The sequence below is a fragment of the Melanaphis sacchari genome, unplaced genomic scaffold (assembly GCF_002803265.2).
Source record: "Melanaphis sacchari strain LSU unplaced genomic scaffold, SCAv2.0 Contig36_pilon_pilon, whole genome shotgun sequence".
NCBI classification, from domain to species: domain Eukaryota; kingdom Metazoa; phylum Arthropoda; class Insecta; order Hemiptera; family Aphididae; genus Melanaphis; species Melanaphis sacchari.
In genome coordinates, this window is record NW_020271232.1 from 2,279,591 (window position 1) to 2,305,403 (window position 25,813).

Sequence of the window (25,813 nt, forward strand, 5' to 3'; positions counted from 1 at the left end):
CCAATAGTTTTAAGTTAAATTTTTTTTTAATACGATATTATAATATTGTAATTATTTGCTCATTAGAACTTAAAAACAAAATAAATTATTGTATAAAATACCGAAGGTACGAAAAATTCAAATTAAAAATGAATTATTAAAATTCAATTAAGCATACAGTTATTATATCTTTTGAATTTCATCATTATTATTTTGTCATTAATCTAATTAAATCGAACGTATATAAAAAAAAAGTTTTGGCTATAAAGTGGATGTGCTGAACTTTAAATATACAATAGTCTAAGACATTAGTAAATTAATTTCGTCCTAACCTCATTATTTTTTATCATCTGCTACCGAACAACTATGATCGTGAACAATGTCTTCAGGAATTTTTTTAATTATTATTACAGTACAGAAATAGATAAATCTCCAAAACACATTTTACCAAAAACATTATACATAGGGTGAAAACGTACATACATACCTATGTTAACCACAACCTTTAAATTCTACTTTAATGTATTACGTGAGCTGTTACAAAGTCTGGTATTTAAAACGAGTTTTCATGGTTTTAAGAATATATACCCTGTAGTTTTAAACTTTATTAAATTTGATTAAATAAAAACGAAAATAAGATAACATAGGCTTACAAAGTTAATGTGTTTATGTAAACATATGTTTACACGTGTTTTTTATGTATAAAAAAAAATTATTTTATTTTATTCATAGTATTAAAATTTTAATTTTATTATTCTCTACTATTTATAAATTATTAAAATAAATAAATACTCTTAATAGTTATGTAATTACAATAATGTATGATTTTATATTACACTAATGGTAAAGTCGTCAAAGTAAAATACAAATCAATTAAAAATAAATAAAATACTTTTATCAATACTCTATAGAACTATCACTAACTTAAGCGATTTAAACCAAATTAAATCGGTTCCTACTTTGAATAAACAAATTACAATATTTAAATGTATCTACAAAAAAAGCTTTACTATATATTTCTGAATGCATAAACAATTCAAAACAAAATCGTATTCTAGGATTTTTTTTTGGTTTGAATAAGGATAGTATAAATATTTTTGATGACAATTTTAACAAATATATATTTTAAATAAGTATGGTGAGAAAATTCTGTAGAGGAATATGACATGTAAGTTTTAATTTTGTTTATATTTTAGGATTGGAATTATCATAAATCATTTTTCCTTATTAAGGAGACTTATACAATTGTATATTAAATGTAAATTGGTTAAACATTTTTAACTTTGCACTGTGCATTATCTTATATATTTATTATAAAAATCTATAGGTTTGAATTAGTATACCCAAAAAAGCATTTCATTGAATTCATGGGAAAAATAAGCTATTTGGAGTTTATAGATGTGTTTCTAATTAAACATTTTTTTATGCAAAAAAAAAATTAACAATGATTATCATTCAACACGTTTATAATATAAACATTTTTTATTTTTCGTAAATAAACAATTTTATGATTGCTTTGTTTTTAATAATTGTTCAGAATAATGTAATACTTAAGTATACTACTATTTACTATATTTTTAGAGTGTGGTTATTATTATTATTTTATTTTTTAACATCATACACATATATTTCATCACTTGAATCAAAACAAGTACACATTTTTAGTATTATTTAGCCAATGCTAAGGTGAGACAAAAATTTTGACAGATGGTCAGTTTTTATTATTTATGATATCTGTCAAATCGTACGATACACACAATTAATGTAGTAATTTTTTTGTCATGATTTTAGAACATGAAACCTTTACCTATGAGTTGTATTATGAATATTCTAAATATATCATCAAAAAGCTAAAATAAAATAAAAATATACAGATGAAAGAAAAAACATCAATCTGTTTCGAATATATTATATTTCTAAAATGTTTCATTTAAACAAACGTTTTTGATTATTTTTATGATTTTGTGTATGCGTTATAATTTGTATTTATTTTTATAATCATAAATTCTCAATATGTTTCAACTACAATTTTCTTTTGATAAAACGTTTGTGAACTCAGTCAGTTGAAAACAAAACGAGTTCAAATGTATTCAGTTTATGAACCAGTTGAACAAAAACATATTTTTTGTAATATTTGTGTATTTTTTTGTTTTATGCAAAAAAGTAAGAAAAAAAACTGTTGAAGTTGTTCTGTTGCACAGTAAGTTTGGAGTGTGTGTGTGTCGAGATAGAGAAGTTCACTGTAAATTATGTCTTAAATTTGAATAAACGATTAATTATTTCATATGCAAATAAATGATTTTAAGTAGAGACGATCAATATTATTTTCTTAATGGTCTATATAGTTCTGTATTATATTAATATTAGATTGCTATTAGTAATACTGTAGGTTTAACTAATTCTAATTTAAAACTTATTACATTTGTGCTATAATAGTATTTAATATAAATATATAATACTACTAGATATAGTAACTTATAAGTCAATATACCTATGTCCCATGTAAAATAATATGTAAAGGTTCGTGGTTTTAAATATATTAAAATATATCTCAGGTTAATTATTAAATATATCTAAATATTTTGAAAAGTGCATTGTGTATTAACTATAGTTAATCACAATACACGTAATAATATAAAGTCCCTATGAATAAAATTTTTTAAATTACAACTAGATAACTAAAAAAATTTAATCTTATATGTTTATAATCAACTTATTAATATGTATATAAAATCAATGATTTTAATTTGACTTAGCGAAGTATTAGAACTTTATCTTTTTCTATTTTCAGAAATTACATTAATATTCTGGTTGAGATTTGTTTTCAAAAATTAACAGTACCCACGAAAATATTAAAACATTATTTTTCCCGATAATAATGGTAGTTGAAGTGTGATAAAAACGTACATAGGTATTATTAAAATTTGAATATTTCTATACCTGCAGCATCAACAGTTATAAAATAAAAAAACTCCAATATCTAAGTAAATGCTATTCATCTTAAAATAAAAATCGTTTCACTGTATTAAAAATCTAATCGAACTCTATTTACACATATTTACATATTTCGTATAATATATTAAAAAGGTCGTCTATATGCTTGCATAGTATCCAAAAGTTCATAAAACAATCAACCAATCAATTTACTTAGTCGTTTGTAATCTATAATGATTGATTGGAAGTAGTGTATTGGATATTATATTATTAAACAATGTGACTTAAGAGAAAATGTGACTAATGTCGACTTATATTTTATGATGACAGTCATATTCTGTGTATCGGTTTACGCTGAAACTATATGTCATCGACGTTCAACGGCATTTTTCAAAATCTAAATATGCTTTATTCATCTTTTTTTGCATTGGATAACCACTACACACAAATTAATTTTATATTCGAAGATCAATAGTTCAGGTAATCAGTCCGTCGTTGTCCGGTAATTTATATATTTAGTGTGTCACTGAGTGGACAATGATATTTTAGCGTCCAAGAGTTTCACTAATTAAAACAATGTATAACGATTTATAGATATCGGAAAAGAATATATAGCTTCATGTTGTACGTCGAGTATATTATTCATTGCTAATTACTATTCTATCGTAGCGTGTGTCAATAAATCTAATTGATATTTATTACAATTTAGTATAATATAAAAACTTTTGTATTTAACTAAAATATTTAAATTAATTAAAATTATATATAAGTAACTGGTGGCACCCTGGCGCATTTAAAGGTGCCGAAATGGCGAGTGCAACTATAAGAATTAATTAAATTATTGAATGGAGTGACTCCATCAGAAACTTAGCAAATATATTAAACGAATTTTTAACCCATAATTCTTATTAACATTTGACAGTTTTGTATTTCTTTATTTTATTTTTTTTTTTAACAAAGTACATTCTGCACGATGCATTATAGTTTACGAACAATTTGTAGCCTTGATGTTCTCGTTATTTGTAACAATTTTTACTCCGTTACTTTAAAGTATTTATGACTTCGTCGTTTCAAACATTTTTTTTCTTTTTTTTTTTTAAGAAAAATATTTCAATTTGTAAAAAATATTACGTACGATAAAAGTAATATGTCATTAAAAAAATTGTCAAAGCTTCATGTATTGGAATTTGGAATATTGTGGCCCATTGTAGGAAAATAGTTTCTCCACTAGGTGAATTTTCAAGAATATTAGTAAAATTTGGAAGACATCGACATCGCAATCGGGTTTATCAAAGATTGAGATGTCCATGGAGATGATTTATAAGCCTTTTATAATGGATTTTGGTTATTTCCAGACTAACTTTTTGACCGTTAAAATAGCTACTACATTAGAATTTCAAAATTGTATAGCTTTTATTTAAATATAATATATTTACTGACATTCTCTGTTAAATTAAAAAAAAATATCATACTTTGCTCAAATTTGACGGATTTTAGCGTTAAACTATACGTACAGAATATGTAGTTAAAATTGAACCTTTATATTATGATCACTGATATTTGTTTCAAACAAAACATGCAGCTATTACCAATACTATGAGCATTATTATATATTATGTTAAGCTAATAATAACGGTCGAAATAATTAGTTTCACTTCCTCAAATCGTTTTCAAGCCACGATAAAAAGATCATCACAACCCGATTGCATTTCCATATATTTAGGATAAATCGAATTGTAAGTTTACTGTTTATTATTTATGGTAATATATCTTACAAAAAATCTCAAATCGTTAAATCATTAATAATTATATATCCCTAAATTAATAAAAAATATTCCGTGGTTATAGTTATTATACTTGTAAAAAACTGCTGTCGGTAATGGCAAAACAAATATTTGTTGTTCTTTACGTGTCGTTTATATGGATCGTATCGGACACTCGTGCAGTAACTCCAAAGGTCTACGGACTAATCTATCCAATTTATCCCGTCTGACTCGCTCGTTTACCAACCGCCACTTCGGTCGTTGCGTGTAAGCCTTCCGACCCCACCATCTTAATGTAAGTAAATACCTGTGCTCATCGATTATTCATTTCCACATTCGTGATTCAATAGAGTGACGAGCTTTGACTTTCGTAGATTTCCATCGTTAAACTCGTGTTTGTCCCAAAACCATATGCGCATTACGTGTACGTGTACAATATATAACGGTTCGTTGAGTTAAGTGGCCAACAATAAACGAAATCTCTACAATGAGCGGGCATGTGATGATCCGTCACAGATTTGGATGCCGTCTTGATACAACCGATCATTTTTTTCCTCGTATGTTTTAAGAAAAAAAATGTTATGCAAATCACGTCGATCGGTAAGAGCCCACACATGAAATCAACATTTTGAATTCGTCAAATTCGATGAAACTGATATTGCCCTCAAAATTTTTTCTCTCACAACTATAGACTTTTCCGAATATTGTAATAATTTAAAAAGACATATAAATATCGAGATTCAATTATATGCCTTTAAATTAATTACAAATCATTTTATTACCTTTCTTTTCCTGACAACAACTTATTTATTGATGCTGTAGTGAAGGTTCTGGGTATGTAGTAAGATGACCAGTATATATTAAAATAATATAAGACTTTCTTTACTCAAGTACACTTATTAACTTTATTATAACTTTTCAATACACGAATTATTTAACATATATTTAATTTTAACTATAAAAAATTTTTACACTTACGTCTTTTCACCGGCGGTGATCGGCCTTTTTATAACTAATGTTTAATGTCCTCTATGTTTGTGCGTGTTTACGTGTGCTATCTATTGTTCATATAATTTTATCTTATTTAATATTAACGACTTATAACTATTTTAAATTATTTTATTATACTATATTTAAATATTTAATTTTAATTATATATAATTACTTAGACGTATATCAATACAATATTGTAGAAATGAAGAAACTATATTAACAATTTTTGATTTTGATTTCTTATAACTGCCAGAAAATACCACATCAATAGTAATAAAAGCGCCGAACGTCGCACGTAACGCCAATTTATGTAATAAATCTCTTTTTGGTACTTAATTCAAAGAGGTGGATTTTCAATATTCTCGGTAGTTTTTCTAAGCAAAAAATAAAACTAACAGCAAGCAATTGTGAAGAAGTTTTGATAATGCTTATGAGGGTATAATCGTTTTTTTTCAAACACAATTTTATTATTCATAAATATGATTTAGCATAACTCATAACGATTTAAAGTTGAGGGGAGAACAATGACATCTTAAGATAAAACACCAACTTATATAATAAGTATTTGCTTTTTTCTCCCTCGTGAGGTTATTTTTTTTTTTTTTTTTTGTGTGTATCTGTGTCTGTAATCAGTATATAAATAAAAAGTGCCTTAAAATCAATTAAATATTAATGCATACACAGAAATTCTTAAATTTAATTTTGTTATTAATATTATTTTGAAACAACTCTTTACAATATTGTTATTGAAATGCGAATATGAGATTCAAACAATATATGCAAAAATAAAACCACTCAATTAAAATACTGAGTGAAGTTGTTATTCTTGGTTTAATATAATAAAAGTTAGTAGGTAGTTAATGCATAATGAAGAATTGAAGAAATCGGTATTCATGAATTTGTTCGTCATTTAATCACTAACCCAAATAATTTTTATTGCTAAATCCCATAAAACATAAACATATTAGTATAGATTGAATACGTGTGGCTTGTACGTAAATTAAAAGACAAATTCTTTTCTACCTCAATAAAATTTTATTGAGAATTTGACTATCAATGTGCCCGACTATAAATTAATATAAAGAATTGCATTAGTAGTAATAGTAAATTTTTAATTTATCTTTAAATATTTAGTTTAATTACTCATTTCAATTTCAATTTTTATAAAATAAAATATTCTAATTCAAAAATGAAGTTAAAAATTTTCATTCATAAAAAAGAAAACCTAAAAACATTTTAATTATAGAAAATAGTTGAAAAATATGAGAATCTGTTAAGTTAAAATTTATTACAAAACCCATTAAAGTGGAAAAATTCGAATAATATTATGTCCATCAATAATAACTTTGGTGATAGAATGATATTTGCGACGGATAGTCGTTTCGGAAAAGCCGCCCTTCCACCCGAGAAATAGGTCAAAACGCCCGCTGCCACGTTCATTCGTCTATAATATTACAACCTACCTATTACGATTATTATTATACACTCTGGCGGCAGCATAACGATGGCGTTTTTCGACGGAATCGTGCGTGACGACCGACGTCTCGGCGGCATAAATTCACCGCATAGTACCTTTTCATGACGGCTGCCAATCACATAATGTATTTATTTTTATTTTTTTTGCTTGTCGCCGTCGTCGAGCTCTTTTCCTCCCTGATAGAATATAATAATTATAAACGTATTGTACAGAGTGATTATCTTAACATGATCGTAATACCGAAATGGTATTTACCGGTTTTGTGTTTTTCTTAATTTTGAAAACTATGTTATAACAACAAAGACTGTATTCTCTCCGACAGATAATTATACGTGATCTGAAAACTCTTATACGTATGTGTTGAATCTTTTTCAGATATCGAACAAATTTAATGGCAGATATTAATTAAGACGATTCTTTAATTTAATTTATAGTCAAAATAACATTAATAAAAGAATAAAAAAATAATATTTTATTATTATGAAATAATGAGTGGTTCATCGTTATAGAATTACTAAGTACGATACCATAGTATCATCATTACGCGTTGCAATTAAATTATAAATTTTTTTTTTTTTTTTGAAAAAAAAAATATTATTTTAAGAATTCAAAACCATAGTAAGTTCAAAGAAACCGTCTAAAAATCGAAAGTACGTCATGTATTGTAAATAAAAGTTTCTGAAAAAATAAAATTAATATTAAAATAAACACGATCGTTCTGTATACATACGATGAACCATAGAAATACGGAACAAAACCCACCTCTACCACTAGGTGCGTGACGCTACCAATTTCTTAGCAACTCCCAGTGAGACACGTCGTGCAGCGTCTACTACGTAAGGTTTACATAATAATATTGTTTTAAATAATTTGATATTCTTTTTAATACGACCTCGCTATACTTCAGAACGCAGGATTTAGGGTTTTCTAAATAAGTATTCACTTACGTCAAGATCGAACCGTTCACAACTTACTCGCCCCCAAATAAACGTCAAACCATATCGCTTCCAGTTTTACAAATATTTCTAAGATTGCTCCTGGCTAGACTATGATTTTTAACTAACTGTCTTTTACAATTTATTTGATAAACACGAAATATCGAGAGAAACAAAAATAAAACTATAATATGCACACTATAATCATATCATAATATCAAACACATTGTATGGATAAAAAATACCGATGTTTTAAAGTCTAATCGAATCATTGACCAAAACAAACTATTTGATATTCAGTGAATAAAATTACATCTTATGTTTCTACTTTTAGTATATTATTATACAAGTTGCTTCACCGCGTATTTTCCCACATTCTTCTATATATTTACCCACCTGCCGTGTACCTCGTAAACTTCAGAACTTGTACAACTGCATGAATCCTTAATGAAAATTAATAATTTAACTTTTAAAATATTTATATCAATTGAATTTTCAAATATTTAAGTTGAGTACACAAAATCAAACATTTTTGTTTATTATATTTTGGATGTTAATAAAACTAAAATATATATACTTCAAACACATGTAACTCTTTATTAAACTGAAATTTTTCTTAAACATAAGTTTATATTTATTAATTAAACGTTAATAAAAAATATTAATGGGGATATGATCAAATATACTCAATACAATTATTCCATATACTTTTAAATTATAATATGTTTACAGTTATACTTACTCGACTTCGGTTTCCGATGCACTTTAACAGTTGAATATGGTTGTACAATTTTTGAAAAATGTAGACAATTGTCACTTTAGTGCTCTGTTGGCTGAGCTGAAAATATTACAATTAGTTTAAAATCTTCAAAAGTTAGCAGGCTGAAGAAATATTTCATAAAAGACTAACTAAAGTGATATTTTCTGTTATTGAAACTCATTGAAAATTTTTTTGTGTATTTACAGAAATTTACTATTTTTTAGCGGCCTAACTAGCAATGATGATATCGCCATCGTAAAAATATCACAGACCTAGTATAAGCATCTAATAGCATTTCTGATCTAATGTTTTTCAGAAGTAGAGTTTTATTTGTATTTTATATTTCATAAAAATATAGTTGGGGGTACTCGACACGTCATGTATAAGCTCCTCGTCTTTGTTCACAATTATTGGCGAATATTAAATATGGACGTTTAAAAACTATATGATTTTATTGTGGTGAGTTTAATATATCGGTATTAAGTCTTGAAGCAAAAATTTAAAAATGTATTATCTGCAATCGTGAAACGTGCTTTTAAAATGAATGGTATGTGACCTGTAAACATACATTGAAGCTTACAATAGCTTTAAGTAAAAATATGAAATATTTTATTGATTATCTATGTGCGTTTTATTTAACATTCTTCTAATATTTATTACATGATAATAATTTGGCCGCCAACTTTTATTTATTAACGTGATTTATTTTCTAATTTCTATTTTTGTAAAACATTATGTAATTTTTCCGTGTTAGTTTTTAATTGTTATTGCTATTATAATTTTAAATAAATTATTCATGTCGTAATTCATTCATTAACACAATAATTTTCATGTAGTTAACACTTTTCAGATTATTTTTAAATAAAGATATATGATTGTAAATTTTATTTTATTTTTGATAACAAAAAAAAAAGTAACTGAAATTATGATTAAATCAAGTATTATTATAATACAAATATCGCCTTGATTATTAATGTATACAATTTATCATTTGCATAATAACTAAAAATACATCATAATAGAAGAATGGTTTATACATATATATTATTATAATTAAATTAAGTATTTTAAATACATTTTAAATGGATGAATTCAAAATGTTTCATTCACTGAGTAAATTTTAAACTTCAATGTAATTATATTGTGTTATTTAATTCTATTGTCAAAAAAAATATATATATATAAATTATTTATTTTACAATTTATAATATATTTTTAAAATAAATGATGACACGTCATTTAAAATATAAATCTCATTACAATGACATGAAAATTGTCATGTCGCCAATTTCGGTCAATAATTTTTTCGGGAAAAATGAGATTTTTGGTTATTGTGGCGCTCTACTTTTAGAACAATATGAGGAGTACAGTTTTTTTCTCAAGATTCCTTTTAACGTTTTAAATACTATGTACAATATTCGCGGAAAGAGAAACTAAAAAGAACCCGATAAGCTTTTTAACGAAACGGTCGTGAAGTTCGATAAAACAAAGCCGAAAAACTACTGTCTATCAGTGAAATTAATTTAAACTTCCGTAATTCATTGCAATTATACTATATTGTCAGTTTTCGAACAATTTTAAAATTTTCAATTCTATGACATTTTTTATAATTATCGTAATGACCCATGCCTGTTGTTGCTGATGCTTTTAATAATTATATTGTTGCTGTGGATCACACCAATCCACCGTATTTTTAATATGCATATTGTTGTATAAAACTTGTCGATTCGTGACGGATGTTAGTAGTTTAAAAGCCGATTCAAAACTATGATAATTTTTGTGAGACAGTTTATTCAATTATTATTAACCAAATAAATGTTTATAAACAAGGCTCAATATCGTAATCGTAACTACGAGTATAACAAAAATATACGTACGTATCTTGTACACCTGGTGAAGAATATACTTATAATTATAATATTATTCCAATTTACATATTCCGTGTGACCGTAATCGATATAAATGTGCGTATTATTAATTTTTGTCTCCGCAATAAGGAAATAAACTTAAGGTTCTCCAATAAGTTTATAATTTGATCGAAAATAAATAATCACAAACCTAGGAAGGTGGACAGACACACGAATTCTACAATATAAACGTTTCCCGTTTCCCTCATCAAAGATTATCGGGATAAATATTAGAGTTCTAGTATGGAATAATATGATTTGTACACGACACGATAGCTAATACGTGATACGAACATTCCATTCCATATCCATATATGTATAGAGATCAAAATTTCTAATAAAAAATAAATAAATATTTTCCGAGAAAAATTTAAATTAATAGTAAACGTAGCCTTTGCTATTTAATATTTTATTTTCTACGCAGTAAAATATCGAATATTATATTATACTAAGCTTGGCGATTCATGCCATGCATGTTTAACCTAATTTTTTCTTTGGTAATAAATTAATAAGTAATTCGAATTTTTAAAATTTTTAAATACACTTAAAGATCATATTTTCAAATTCTTGAGAATGTTTTGCGTTATTTAAGAAGTGACCTGTTAATTTTCAAATTGTTCAAACTTATCCAGGTTTTTTGGAAAAACTGAGAAGTTTTATTGAGAATTGAAAAAAGTTAGTTTAAATAAACAAATGAATATATATTATAATTATTACTTGTAGTAGATGATTTTTTTGAGTTCAATGGTTTTAGATTTTAATTAAATATTAGTGTTTAAGATTGAATCTTAAGTTATTCCATGCTTCGTTTAGATTATATTGTATTACTATTTCTTATTTATGAGTTAATTACTAACATTTTTTTCAGTTTAAGACAACGTTTTTTGATCTTCATACAAACGCATAGTTTCGTTAAGTATGTCGATATAGTTTTCATACAATTCACTCGAACATTTTATACTTATAAATTTATAATACAACCATTCATGTAATGTGCTGACTGCAATAGAAAACGCATACTCAGTATTTCGGGCGTATTTTAACTCTTCGTGTGGCCATGATTTAGCCGGTATCTCTAATATAACAAAAATAAGCTATAATATATGTTGTAAAACATCGTCGTTCAATTGACGGGAAAACATACAGTAATATTATGTTATTGTATACCTACTATTATTTTTGTTTTTGTTTTGTATTTATTCCCTGCGTTCTATCGAAAATCATCATATTGTTTTCCGCATGAATACTTATGACATTGAATAATTCTCGACTTATATTGCATAAAACTATTCGTAGACAGTAATACAGTATGATATATGTGTGCAAATAGAATGAGTTAAAGTGGAGAAAGACAAATTTAAAATTATAAATTATTAACTTGCAAAATATATGATGACTTGTAAATTCTTCGGACTTAATCGGATCATATGATTCAGCATAGGCGTAAATAGCGGGAGGCTAGAGGGGCGAAGCCTCGCTAAATTCTGTCTCGTTAAATGTTAATGACTATCGTCTGTCAGTAAATATTGTTTAAAATATTTTAAGGTTTTTGGGATGGATTTTGACTTCAGCCCCCTCCCCCCAAACTTCAAACACTATTTACGCCTATGTATGGTTGAGATTTAAGTTCAACAATTCGAGAACAGCGTTTCACTCACAAACAATAAACTTCCATTGACCACAATAATGAAGAACTAAATTAACGCACATAAATAAATACGATATTATGATATTGCGTCTGATAAAATTCCGTTGACATTGAAAAGCGTTTTGATGTTATATTGTGTAATAACGAGAAAAATATGATAAAATAAAATAAATATAAAGCTAAAATAGATAAAAAGAAGTGGCCGGACAAACACAAGGGACACAAGCCTTGGATGTAAGTCCGATGTTAATAATTATTGAATATACTTGTTCTCGCGTTATTATACCTTCCTCCTGTTCTTCGGAGGGTTCTCGAAGTCTTGTATTCGAGAATGTAATCAAGCGGACCGTTACGTAAATTAGATAGTAAAAGAACCTGTACTAACAATAGACATTTTATAGACATGCACCTTACCTTATTCGCCGCAGTGAATGCCTATTGTAAGTTCCTCGGAGAGAGATATAAGGTAACAGAAATAATGAAACGACTTAAGAAGAACTTAAATTTAAATAAAAAAAAACAACTCTGATTTGACTTATAAAAAAGAAGAAGTCCAGCTGTCGCTCGCAGAATCTTGTGCGTGTGGTGGTCTTGGGAAAAGCTCTTGCTCGCTTGTCTGGTGCGCCTGCACTTGATAGCTTGGTCGGTGCTCATACACTTGATAGCTTGGCTGGTGCTCATGCACTGTTCATGGCTGTTTAAGCAAGCCAGAGTCGCAGGCGGCACCATCAAAGGTCTCCGCGTTTTCTAAAGAAATAGGCTTTCTCCTAAGCGACAGAGACTCTCATTGGACCATCCTTGACAGCACACGAAATTGGGTCACATGCTTTGCGGCACATTACCACAAATCATGTGTCAATCCCTTCGTGATCATATAATATAAGTTGTTTCTTTCATCAGTGGTGAAAGGATGTTTATGGGGTTTTAATCTACGTGCGACAACTTGACCGTTATTTTATTTATTTGAGTTTTATAGTTATATAATATACAATGATGTGTGAGTCACAATCTCACACATCATTACAATTGTCTAAGTTTGATTTCGTCTGTAACTATATTATACTATATAGTTATCCTTATACACTTCGTTACCCGTAAAAATACATCTATGTTAAATTTGGTTACTCGTGAATTTCCTCCGTCCTAAACTCTGTTAAATATAAATAACTTAGATGTTTATCTTCTTTTTAACGTGAGCGTTTGTCAAAAGATATAATGGAATTCAAAGATAGTTTGGTTATGTATGCCAAAAATTTCAATCTATATTTTCAAAGTATCAACTTGACATATATTCACTTAAATACTAATTTTTAATAATAATTATCAACCATATTTTAGCATATTTTTAGTATTTACAATTTATTGTTTTGTTTGTTTTAGCCGACTGCTATGATAATTTCAAAAAATGTATTAAACCGGATGAACTAAATGTCACGACCAGAATTCTGGGAGGTGGTTGGTTGGAACATGGTGACAAATCCATTCTCGTTGAAGGTGCATCTGTTGTAAGTAAAAATTAATTAAAATTATTTAAAAATATATATATATATATATATTATTTGTCGTTTTAGTATTTTATATTTAAGAATTATTTATAAAGATACTTTTAGGCTAGATTTACCAAATAGTTCTTATTATTTATTACATCTTTGACTTTCGTAATAAGTTTTAAAAAAATTGGCAAGTCTATGTTAAAACTAGTACTTTCTCAGAATACGTATAAAAACTTTTTAACTAACAATGCAGTTTTTGAAGTCTAAAGTAAATTTAAACTTAACTTTAAAAAAAAGTAAAAAAAAAAATGAAAATATATAGTGTTTATTATGTTTAAAGATTCTGAAAAAAATATTTTGTATAGCTGAATCATTAAAGAAAAAAAATGTCAGCACTTTTGGCGATTCACTCTATATATATTGATTATTTAATAAATATAATTGAAGATACAAAAATTATATAACATGATACGAAAATAAGTATATATATTTTTAACGTTTTTAAGTCCATACAGTAAAACGTACATAACTTAAATGATCTAATTTTATATTGTATCAAATTGAAAATACTATAATTAAGTAATAGAAAAATGATGAGTATAATACGTATAGGAACATTAGGAACCGTCGGTACAATTATTTATAGTACTATTTCTAACTTCGATCACTTAATGAGAATGCATAGAAAATAGTATTTGCAGAATTGCTGGTTAATTACGTTCCATTGGATAAAAGTTGGAAAATTAATTTCGAAATTCTTATTTTAAATATTTTATATCATTGCTTTTAGTCACAAGCATTTATAGAAACATCAATTTTGTACAAATGTTATTACAGATTTAGCTGATTTTAGAATAATCATTATCGACCTTAAATCTTTTTACATAATTAATATATTATGTTATATAATATAATATAAATATGTTGTTGTTAAAATTTAACAAAATAAAAATATAAATAAATCTATATAAATAGTTTTATTACTAAAGTTTTTACTGTTTTATAGTTTTCTAAATTATAAAAGTACCTCAACCCCGTTAGCATGCTTGTGGCTTGTGGTATTATTCATTAAATAAACAATTCTAATTTCAACCGAGTAGGTCAATATAAAAAAAAAATTAGTTCCCTAATAAATAACATTAATTTAACATGCTATCAATTTTAAATGTTAATAAAAATTAACAAAGTTATGAACTTAATAAAACTCGATCCGATCGATTATTATTTTAAATAAGTTTAAAGCTTACAAATTATTGATAAATTAAATATTTTAACTTTTAGAAACCCAGTCGTTATCTTAACAAAAAAAGTTTATGTATATTCTATGAATGAGCTTTGGATTAAAAATATTTATTTATTCTCCATAAAAATGAAATTTTAATTTTAAATTTTAAACTGATGTTTTTTTAAATCGCTTTTAAGTTTCGTGTTCTTATATATATATGATATATTTAGTCGATGTAAATATAAAGTTATAAATTATTTAAATCCATCATGATCAAAGTTTAAATTATATTTTATTTTTAATTAGTAAAAATTATAATAATGCTACCATTATAAATAATTCCAAAAAAATACTTAACATTTATGATCTGTTATGTAATATTCAGTTCTCAGTTTTTTTCTCTTCTTTAGCCAAAATTGTTAACAACGGATTTTTTCTTGTGAGTTTTTCATAATTTATGTTTTGTATATCGTATATAAATTCAAATATTGTAAAATAAATCCATCACTATTTTAATGTATATTTTATAAAAGACCGGATTTTCTTTTTACAATTATGTTTTTCTGTACATCAGAAAGCTAATGAAAAAATCATGAAATTTTCCCTTTTAATTTATAAAATATTAAAAAAATATCTATCTAATCCGTTAAAAGAATTAATAATTATTAAACCGCGGTTTCCCAGCATGGAAAAATATGATAACTTGACAAGGTTAACAAGACCAGTGAAAATAACCAATGCAATCATTATTGCTATTAAGTCTATAAGTTCTAAAATAAAAAATAAAAAAACAAGGTACCTACTTATCGTATAGGATTAATTTTTAACACTGTATGCGCGTGTAGAAATATAATTATTGATAAATGATACGAGGTAGATGGGACTTCTGTTTTTGCCGTCATTGTATTTTCTCACTAGGGCACCATCCATCAATCACTGCGTTGTCTACACAATCGTTGTGCAACATCATAATAATATGTTTGTGTATTATACGGAGAACTGCGTTAGTCTTAATACATAAATGTATAAATAGTACACGCAAACAAATCATTATAATGATTGAAACCGAAAATGTGATTTTGTATTCATATCGATTATTTACGTTCCTACTTTATACAATTTCGAGTGTTTTTAAAATGAGTACAATAGAATACAAATGAAACTTTGATGTATAATATAAAATTATTAATTATGACTGTAAATACGATTTTAAATCATTTTATAAAAAAAAAAATAATAGTTTAATATTTTATTTATAAGAAAAAAATAATGCATATATTGTCTGATTATAAAATAAAAATTAAAAGTTTTGTTCAAATGTTAATATATAATTACATTATTTCTACCAGTAAACTCAGAAAAATTAAAACCATAGTAAAAAAAATATAAATGTGTAAATCAGGCATTTACAAGTTTATAGAAATTATGTTTTTCTTCCAATTTCGAGATTAACGAATTTTTGAATTTTATTACGGTAACAATGAGGTTCATCGTTGTTTTGTCACTTCACTTGTTTTTGGTCTCAAAATACTTAAAGTTCATAAACACATTCTGGTGTTATCAACGGTCTGTAGAAATGCAACATTGTCGAAAAAGTCGTCACAGACTCATCAGACTTCACCACAATAAAATACCAATTGATGTGTTAGAACTATTTTATGTGAATAACTGACTCATCGTGGTATTTTGTTAATCAATTATTATATTATAAAACTCAATTAACCGAAGAAATTAATATAAATAAACTAATGGTTAATTGTATTTATAACGAGATTTGGTAATTATTATCGTTATTTATGCGAATTATTTAGTCGATATAATAACATTTTTTATTAGTGGATAACCAAATAGTTAATCTTATTATTGTCTTATATTTATGTAAAACAACTTTGTTTAGTAGAGAAAGCGTCTTTGATTTATTTGAACTTATTTTTCAGTATTATACATAATCCCATTATTTATAAATTAAAACTTTCAGAAAAAAAGAAATGGATGTTTTTGATTAAAGCTTACATAATATTCGAAACAATAATAATTTATATATACGATGATGAATAATAATCATCAATCACCCAATCAACATTATTTAACCATTTAATACATTTTTAGTTAATTTAATTCGAAATATTTAATAATTCAAATTTGAATTGAATATTAATTTATTTGTTTGTTTTATTTATTAATTATCAATAACTACTTATTATTTGCAGAATAATATTCTTAAAAAAATTATATACCTATATGCAAAAAAGAAAACACATCAATATTAATCAAGTCCACTGCTATTTAATAAATATTCTAGTATTTTTTTTTTAGTTAACTTTTTTTTTTACAATAATCAATTAAAATATAATGAGTACACAAAAAAAAAAAAAAACTTAATATTTTGTTTTGAATAGTATTATGAATGGTTATAAAAATAATTTAATAATGTAGTTTTGCTAACATTTCAAGTTTTGAATACTGACAGACCATGTCACTCTGTTTAATGTTGGTTTTGCACCCCTGAAATGCATCATAAAACAGACTTTCTAATATTGTATCACATACATACATTTCTGTAATATCATAAAACGTAGTCATTCTTATTATATTTTCAAAAGTTTAACCCCAAGACACCCCTAAAAGTATATTTTGGATTATTGTGTCTTATTGCATTTGAATTTCATAAATCATTTTTTGTTTGGCCTATTCATATGAGACAATATTGATATCAAATAAAATTCTGATCACGTCGAATATATATATATAATATCAAATATGAATAGTTCTAAAATGTTTAGTCAGACTTCTCGTCAAGTAGACACATAATATGGGTATATCGCTATACATAACCGTAGTTATGTTAAATATCAATAAATTAGTGTACCTACTCTTGGTGGTTATAAACCCATTTGGTTTCTACAGTAATTTTTCATTTAATTTAAACATATATCTGACGTCTAGAGATTCTGTGGTTATTCGTAGGACGTATATATATATATATATATATATATATATCGAATTTATATACACGAGAGACTATTGACAAGGTCCGATTCAAGGAGGTAACTAATATCAGCGCAACGTTGCCGCATCAAACTTAAACATTATATTTGATATAGAAATTCGATAGAGATTAAAAATCAAATCGGAGAAAACTTGCGCCATGTTGTATACTATATAGGCACATTAGATATTATTATGAAAATAATATGATACGCCATTCACAATGTATATTATAATATTATTATGAAAAATGATGATAAGTGATAACATTTCAGAATTAAACTTCGACTGTTTTCGCAAACTAATTCTACATAATTTTTCTAATTAGTTATTTTAAAAATACACCACATCGATTCTTATTATAATCGTAGATAGTATATAGAGGATAGGCCAAACACATACCTAAAAAACATATAGAATTGCGTACCTTAAGAGCCTCAGATTAACATTGATCATAGTTGTCTTATTATCAATAGTTGTGATATCTTGTTTCTTGTCAATTTATTTGAATTATTAAAAGTTGAAACCACGATGTACGATATTTAATCAAATTTATATGTATTTAAAATAGTAAAATTCACAATGATTTACAAGTCACAATAATACAATATATTATTTGATATAGTTCAGGTATTTTAAATAAGTAAAAATTTGATTGAAATATAAATTACATAAAATCTTACTTTAGAAATTTTTTTTAATATTTATTATTTATTTAGTATATTATTATTTACAATATTTTTCCTAGAATTTAATCTAAGTCTGCCAGTAAATTACAAATTCTTAACTAATTAAAAATTAACTACTTAATTACTTAACTTTCATTTATGGTTACTAATTGTAAATTAATTTTAGTACGACTGTTCGAGGTTTATCTCCATAATATTTTATATTTTATAAATGTATTGTATACCTATAGGCTATAATTATAACACACTTTACAAAGTTTTCGAACATAATTTATCTAAATATCACGCCTTATAAAATTGTATAACAATGTGTCCTATCAAAAATTCTCAGAACATTTACATGTATAACAAATATGATGAAAACAATTTAATTTATATATTCTGTGTACGCATAAAATATTGAAAAACACCTCCATATAATGAAAAAACGTTTCTTCTATTTCTCATATGAATAATCGATTTTCCGGTCGAACCGATGTCAAACAAATTCTGAATAGGGTCGAAAAAATTTAAACTACAAATTATATACGGCTCTTTAAAAAAAAAAAAAATAAATAACCTGAATACTGTGTATTTCAATTCTCTCATTTATGGATTTTCTCCAAACAGTTTATTCATATTTAAATTTTATCAAATTCATTATTTTTTCGAACAAGAGAGTAGCACGCTAATAGATGACCTCTATGCTCGAGTCTTCAAGCTGAAAAAATTTTAACTATCATTTACCGTTATTATATGAAATTGTATTGATTGTGTTACACAAATATAATTACGATTTTAAACATATCATGTATTGTGAATACTTGTTTATGTTTATGTCATCATTATGATGATATATACTATTAGTTACCATCGTTTTGAAAATATTAATTCAATTAAATTCTTTACTGGCAATTTAAAATTATAAGGACACCTATCTATTGCTTTTAGTGGCCATATTCGAGTTTTTCAAATACATTGATGTATTTTCTGCTTCAATTATTAAAATAAATTATCCTTTGCTATAAAGATAGAAACCAAAAAAGTGATCTCTACATCCGGTCACTGCTGCAATTTCATGTTGCTTGCTTTGTATTATCTATCCAAAAATGAACAGTGTATTATTATGATACTAGATTGTTTAATCGTAGTTTTGTGAATTTATGTAAAAGCTTTTTTAACAAACAAAAAACTTTACTTCTACAAGTTTATTAAAAATTCCATCAAATGTGCTTACATTTTTACTACACATTATATGCCAGGCATTTATGTAATTTTTATTCTCCCATTATAGACGTTTCTTTTTTCAACACAATGAAAATGTAATTGTTATGTAATTTTGTTTATCTATATTACATTTTTGACACGGTTTATGCATATTAAATATTTAAATGTGTATTAATATCCTAAAAAAATTTCGTATAAACAAATTCGTACTCGAAGAAAAATATTTTAATACTCGCTTATACCAACTATATAGGTTAATACAAATTTATTTATACTTAACATACCAATAATGAACATTACAGATATATGCAGTCGCATACCACACAAACTATTATGATTGTGATGTGTAATTGTGTTTATTGCGCTCGTGTTGTTTATGCGATTTTTTTATTCCGTTATCATAAATTCTATACTCCATCGAGAACATAATATATATTTACCCACCTGCTTATCAGTAGCAATACTCGATTTTAAATGTATCAGATGGCTAATAATTATGTCACTAGTACATCAGACGCATTAAAACTGGTCGGATTTCATCGTGTCAAACGAGATGAGAATTCTTTACGATCATTGTCACTGTCGCAATGTTCTTCGATAAATTATTATCGTAAATTTAATATATATATATACATATATGTACTTTAACACGGAACGCGGTAACTACATCCCTAGTCGGTTTTTGTTGATTTTTCAGTGTTCGAAATAAAAATATGGGTTATGGAGTTAAAAAAAAAAAAAACATAAAATATTTCCAATAACAAAAAAATAGTGACAAATTGACTAGTCCAATGAATAATTTTAAAATAATCGCCCTGTAAATAATGATATAAATAGTGTGTGTGTGTGTGTGTATGTATGTATGTATACAACAATCGAAACGACCGTAATATCAGATATATGCGCTTAAGTACACGTGCTTTCTATGTATGATAAACAAACATTACACAATCTCGGTCACTATATTATACTGAAAATTTTTACGGACGTCTCTCGACGTGATCGTAAAATTTATAACATGAAATGAAATAAGCTGAAATACTTGGTAAGTGGAACACTCCACAGACGATTTAATAATTCACATTGGTCAATAACTATACATATTCTACGTTATGATTTATGTTTTCTTTAAATATATATGTGTATACAAAATGTAACATTTCAAAACATATTAAATATTTTTCACAAGCTATTAATGTAAAATCTTGTCTTGTATGTACACGTAACGCGCATAATTTATAGACAAAATTACTGTCTTCCTTAAAAATCGTTTCTGTTCGGCATGCGACGATTTAATTTATTACGTTTATTACTATATTTGAATTTATTTACTTTTATTAAAAACTGTTATTAATATACAGATTTCAATGTTTGATTTTGGGATAGTGTGTCTGGTGTTGTGATATAGTAATAATTATGTAATTTTTAAAGAACTCTAAGGTATCAATTAATAATTTTGATTTTATGGCAACAACTGATGACGGGTGACAGACAAAATATAACATGGATAACATTATACATTTTTATAATTTAAAATAATAAAAATAATTATTAAAAAATTAACGTTATCTAACTCATTTATAAATTTAAATTTTCATGATATCAATTAAAAACCTAGTAAACAGTTGAGTGTAGCATTAACTTAATGAATTAAAACAGCCACAGCAACACATGTGGCTAGGTCAACTAGCATAATATAATAGTATATAGATATGAGAAGCATTCGTTCGAAATTTTAAAAAATTTCTTTATAAATATATTATGTTGGGAAAAAATAGAAACATCTCATGCTGATTTAATTTAATTGTCGGAAAGTCGACTCTTATGTATTCCAAAAAATAACTACTAATTAAAATATGTAACCTTCTAAGAATTGAATTATAAACTAGCGTAATTTATACAAGTATGTAAAAGCCTTTTATAATATAAACAAATTAAAAATATTTCAACGAGGTAAAAAAAAGTTATTTTTACTAAAAACTGAGCAAGAATGTTAAATTATGAAATATTTTCGAGTTTTAATTTTTATAATTCAAATAACTATTAATTACGTATCTATCGTTAAAATTACCGTAAAATGGTATTAGAGCATAAATAAAACATAAGTCGAAAGACACTCCAACAGTTTAATATAAATTGAAGACGAGAATATGGCATGACGCGAATTAAAAACACATTCAAAATTCTGATATTTCAGTTATTTAACTGCACTATTCCCTCTCAACTACGTAAATTATTTTATGAATGGATGCAATTTTGTATTAATGATATTCATCAATACCATATTTTATATGGCATTCAAGGGAAAAAAACCAATACAATCTTACCTTTTAGCGTATTGTCGAGTATATTAAGTTATAGTTTGATACTATATATTTATTTTCAATTCATTCAAACTTCATCAGTTTTCCCGTAAAAATGAATACTTGGAGTACCTAATAAAATATTTATATATTATTAATTTAATACTTAATATTAAACATGCGATATGCAGATTACAAAAAAGTCACGATTTTACTTAAATTATAATATGTTAAAATACAAGATTTACAATTCATACATTATCTTGTGCAACAAGTAAATTGTGCGTAATATATATGTAATATGTATATTGTATACATATATATTTATTTTTATTCGTTCCTAAACCATATAATAATATGATTAACGCAATTTCATTTAATAGAAGTAAATTGTTCAGGTAGTATCTATGAAATTCAATAATCTTCAAACTTATTACTACTATATAGTATATAATATATATTATATAGTATAATATTTTATACTATAAACTTAAAAGTATTAAATTTTCCTGTAAACTATTGTACTTAAAAATAAATAAAAAATATTTTTTTTAAGTAAAATTATATATAGATACCTTACGTATTGTAGACTGTTGTGTTATTTTTCTATTACGTTTATGGTACTACACGATTACGTAAATTAGCTAAGTTATAAATAAAGTTTCATAAAATTATCAAGATTAATAAATTGTTTATTAATTAATCGAGTGAAACTATGAGAATAAGTTTTCATTAAATGTCTTTGCTGAGTTTAATTATGAGTTGTTTTTCATCACCTACAATGTGTTGTTGTAGATATTGTGTTGTTCTTAGTGATGTTGAAGTTAACAAAATAAAGTGATCTAAAATTTACAAAACTAATTTAGTATACATAACTTTATTATTTTGATTATTCTATCAATGTTCACTTATATAGTGAATTAAACAATTTTTTTTTTTAATTATTAACTTCACATTTTAATGGTGTAAATTTTTTTTTTATATTCTAGTACGCAAATAAAATTTAATAACATAAATAACATAGTATATGGATTTATTAAGAATTTTAAATATTAAAATAATGTACTATATGTTTTTTTTCATTCTTTTTTTTTTTTTAATAATAAAACACTGTGTATACTTATATTAAGCATACATCACTTTTTTTCAATTGTTTACGTTTAACTTTTTCATATTTCCATAAATTGTTTTAAATTATAATATAAAAATACTCAAAACTGCTGATGTACAAATATTTTTTACAAAAAAATCCAAGTATAAATAGAAAAAACTTGAAATATGCACGCATAAAAGAATAAAGTATTACTAGATATTTTATATAGATAATAATATAAGTATAGGCAAACATTATTTTAATAATAGACATGTATTAAAACACGTTATCTTTTATAAACAAATATATATATACATATACATATTATGTTTAAATTTAAAATAAATTATATATTTAATATTCTACAAACATAGTTTTGTAGAAAATAATCTCAGTTATGAATCATAATCGTCGTGTTAAGCTAATAATAGCATATAAGACAATTACTTACATTCACGTACTACACAAAAAAATATATTATTTGCGAGGAATTTCTTTATGAGCTAATTAATTTACACAGGTTTGAGCCGTATAACTGTCTGAATGTTTAAAACATATGTGTAGTTAAAATTGTCATTTCCAGTTACTCATTTAATTAGAAATATGCAAATGAGTTATAAAACATACAGTGTAAACTAATTAATTTTAAAGTATTATAGTATTATTAAATTTAAAAATCGCTAAAAGTGTTTACACAAATTTTAAGTGCCATTGAACTAATTTTATTATTAATACTATTTGTGTTTATTATAATATGGGAAACGAAAATATCCATACATCAATAGTACATAACACGGGTAATATTCAAGTATTCAAATAAAGGTATACGTATATAACTGTTAATTAATCGTGTTTTTAATCAATAGGTATTTTCTCATTTGAATGATTTTTTGACTTTGCCTTTTTTTTTTTTTTTTACTGAGAATTTAATAAAGGTAACCCGAAAAAACATACATATTTATAGTGCAATGACACAGCGCATAATTAGTTTTTCGGTTCAAAGGCTGTGGTACATAGTAGGGTAAACCATTTTAGTAATAATTTCGGTGTCTATGCAAATACTTTGAAAAGCAATATATTCCGAATCTATTATTGTTTGGGGAAGGGAAAACTCAATGCAACTATCGTACAACAAATACATTATAATATATACTCTATGTGTACAAAATGGTATTGAAATATAAACAGGGTTAATAATCAACAAAACCGTAGAATAAGTTAATAAAAACTAGACGTGCGGTAAAAAATACTTTCAAGTCTGCAATATATACAGCTCAAGTGTGTCTGCAGTTCCTGTAGGCTCTCTAATTGTTGAGAATAATTATAGAATAATGAACTATTTTGTAAAAGGCTCATTCAAATCGATACTATTAATGAGATTGATATGATCTACTAACACATGGAAAATATTTTAAAGACATTGTTAATTAGAATTCTTCTATTTCAAAAGGTTTTCTTTACCTACTTTTATATGGCTAGATTTTCAGATTTTATATTATTCTGCGTTTGCAAAAGATTATATTATTAAACTCAATAATACTTTTAAAAATGCTTAAAATTATTGATGAAATTAAAATTAACATAAAACTACGAGCGTTATAGATTTTATAAATAAAAATTGTACATTACGTTAAATTCCTAACGTCTGTTAAACAAAAATATTATGCGCATATATACAGTGACAATAAAGGTTCCGAAATATAGGTCAATAATGTTTTTGTAATAATCAACAAACAGTGATACTGATATTACCTAACTTAACCTAAATTATAACTGTGAGGGTTTCCTGTACAAAGTTTTCAAATAATATTTTATATTAGATGATACCATTCATAGTTTACTCATTGATTAAATGTAATTCTCATTTTTGAAAACACTCTACTTATTGATACGATAATTCCTTTAAAATACATTAATAATAAATTATTATTAATGCAAACATTTAATATATAAACTACAATTATTTGTATAGAACGTTCACCATAAAGTCATCTCTAATTATCAATGTCGTAAATATCAATGTAAAAATATATTTTACTAAATATCTCTTTACTAAAATAAATAAGAACAACATTACAATCATTAAAATAAAAACAATTGGTATAGTTTGTGAGAGATAACAATACAAATCGAAAGATATTATACAAGGAGGATATCATTTCAGATTGATTGTGTTGTATTATATTTGTTATTTTTTCTTATTGTTTAAGAAGTTGCGTGTCCAATTTTCTTTTAATCGACAAAGATGGGTATTTAGGTAAACAATAAAATAAAAAATTAATATTAGAGCGATTTTAGTATTAGGGTATTTTTTCATACTGAATGGAAGCAAGTTCCTGCAGGAAGAATAGACATTTTAAAATCGATATGAAGAGCGAGGTTAACCATATACTATATGGGTATCAATAGATTTTTAATTA

At 25.4% G+C, this 25,813-nt stretch overlaps 1 protein-coding gene across 1 annotated transcript in view; it reads left to right on the top strand.

Annotated features, from left to right (window-relative positions):
- LOC112597053 (14 kDa phosphohistidine phosphatase) overlaps nt 1-25,813 on the top strand; it is a 162,673-nt gene that overhangs the window by 112,637 nt on the left and 24,223 nt on the right. The window contains exon 3 of the mRNA XM_025342961.1: nt 13,777-13,901. Coding sequence (XP_025198746.1) covers nt 13,777-13,901 — 125 coding nt within the window. The remainder of the gene's footprint in view (nt 1-13,776; nt 13,902-25,813) is intronic.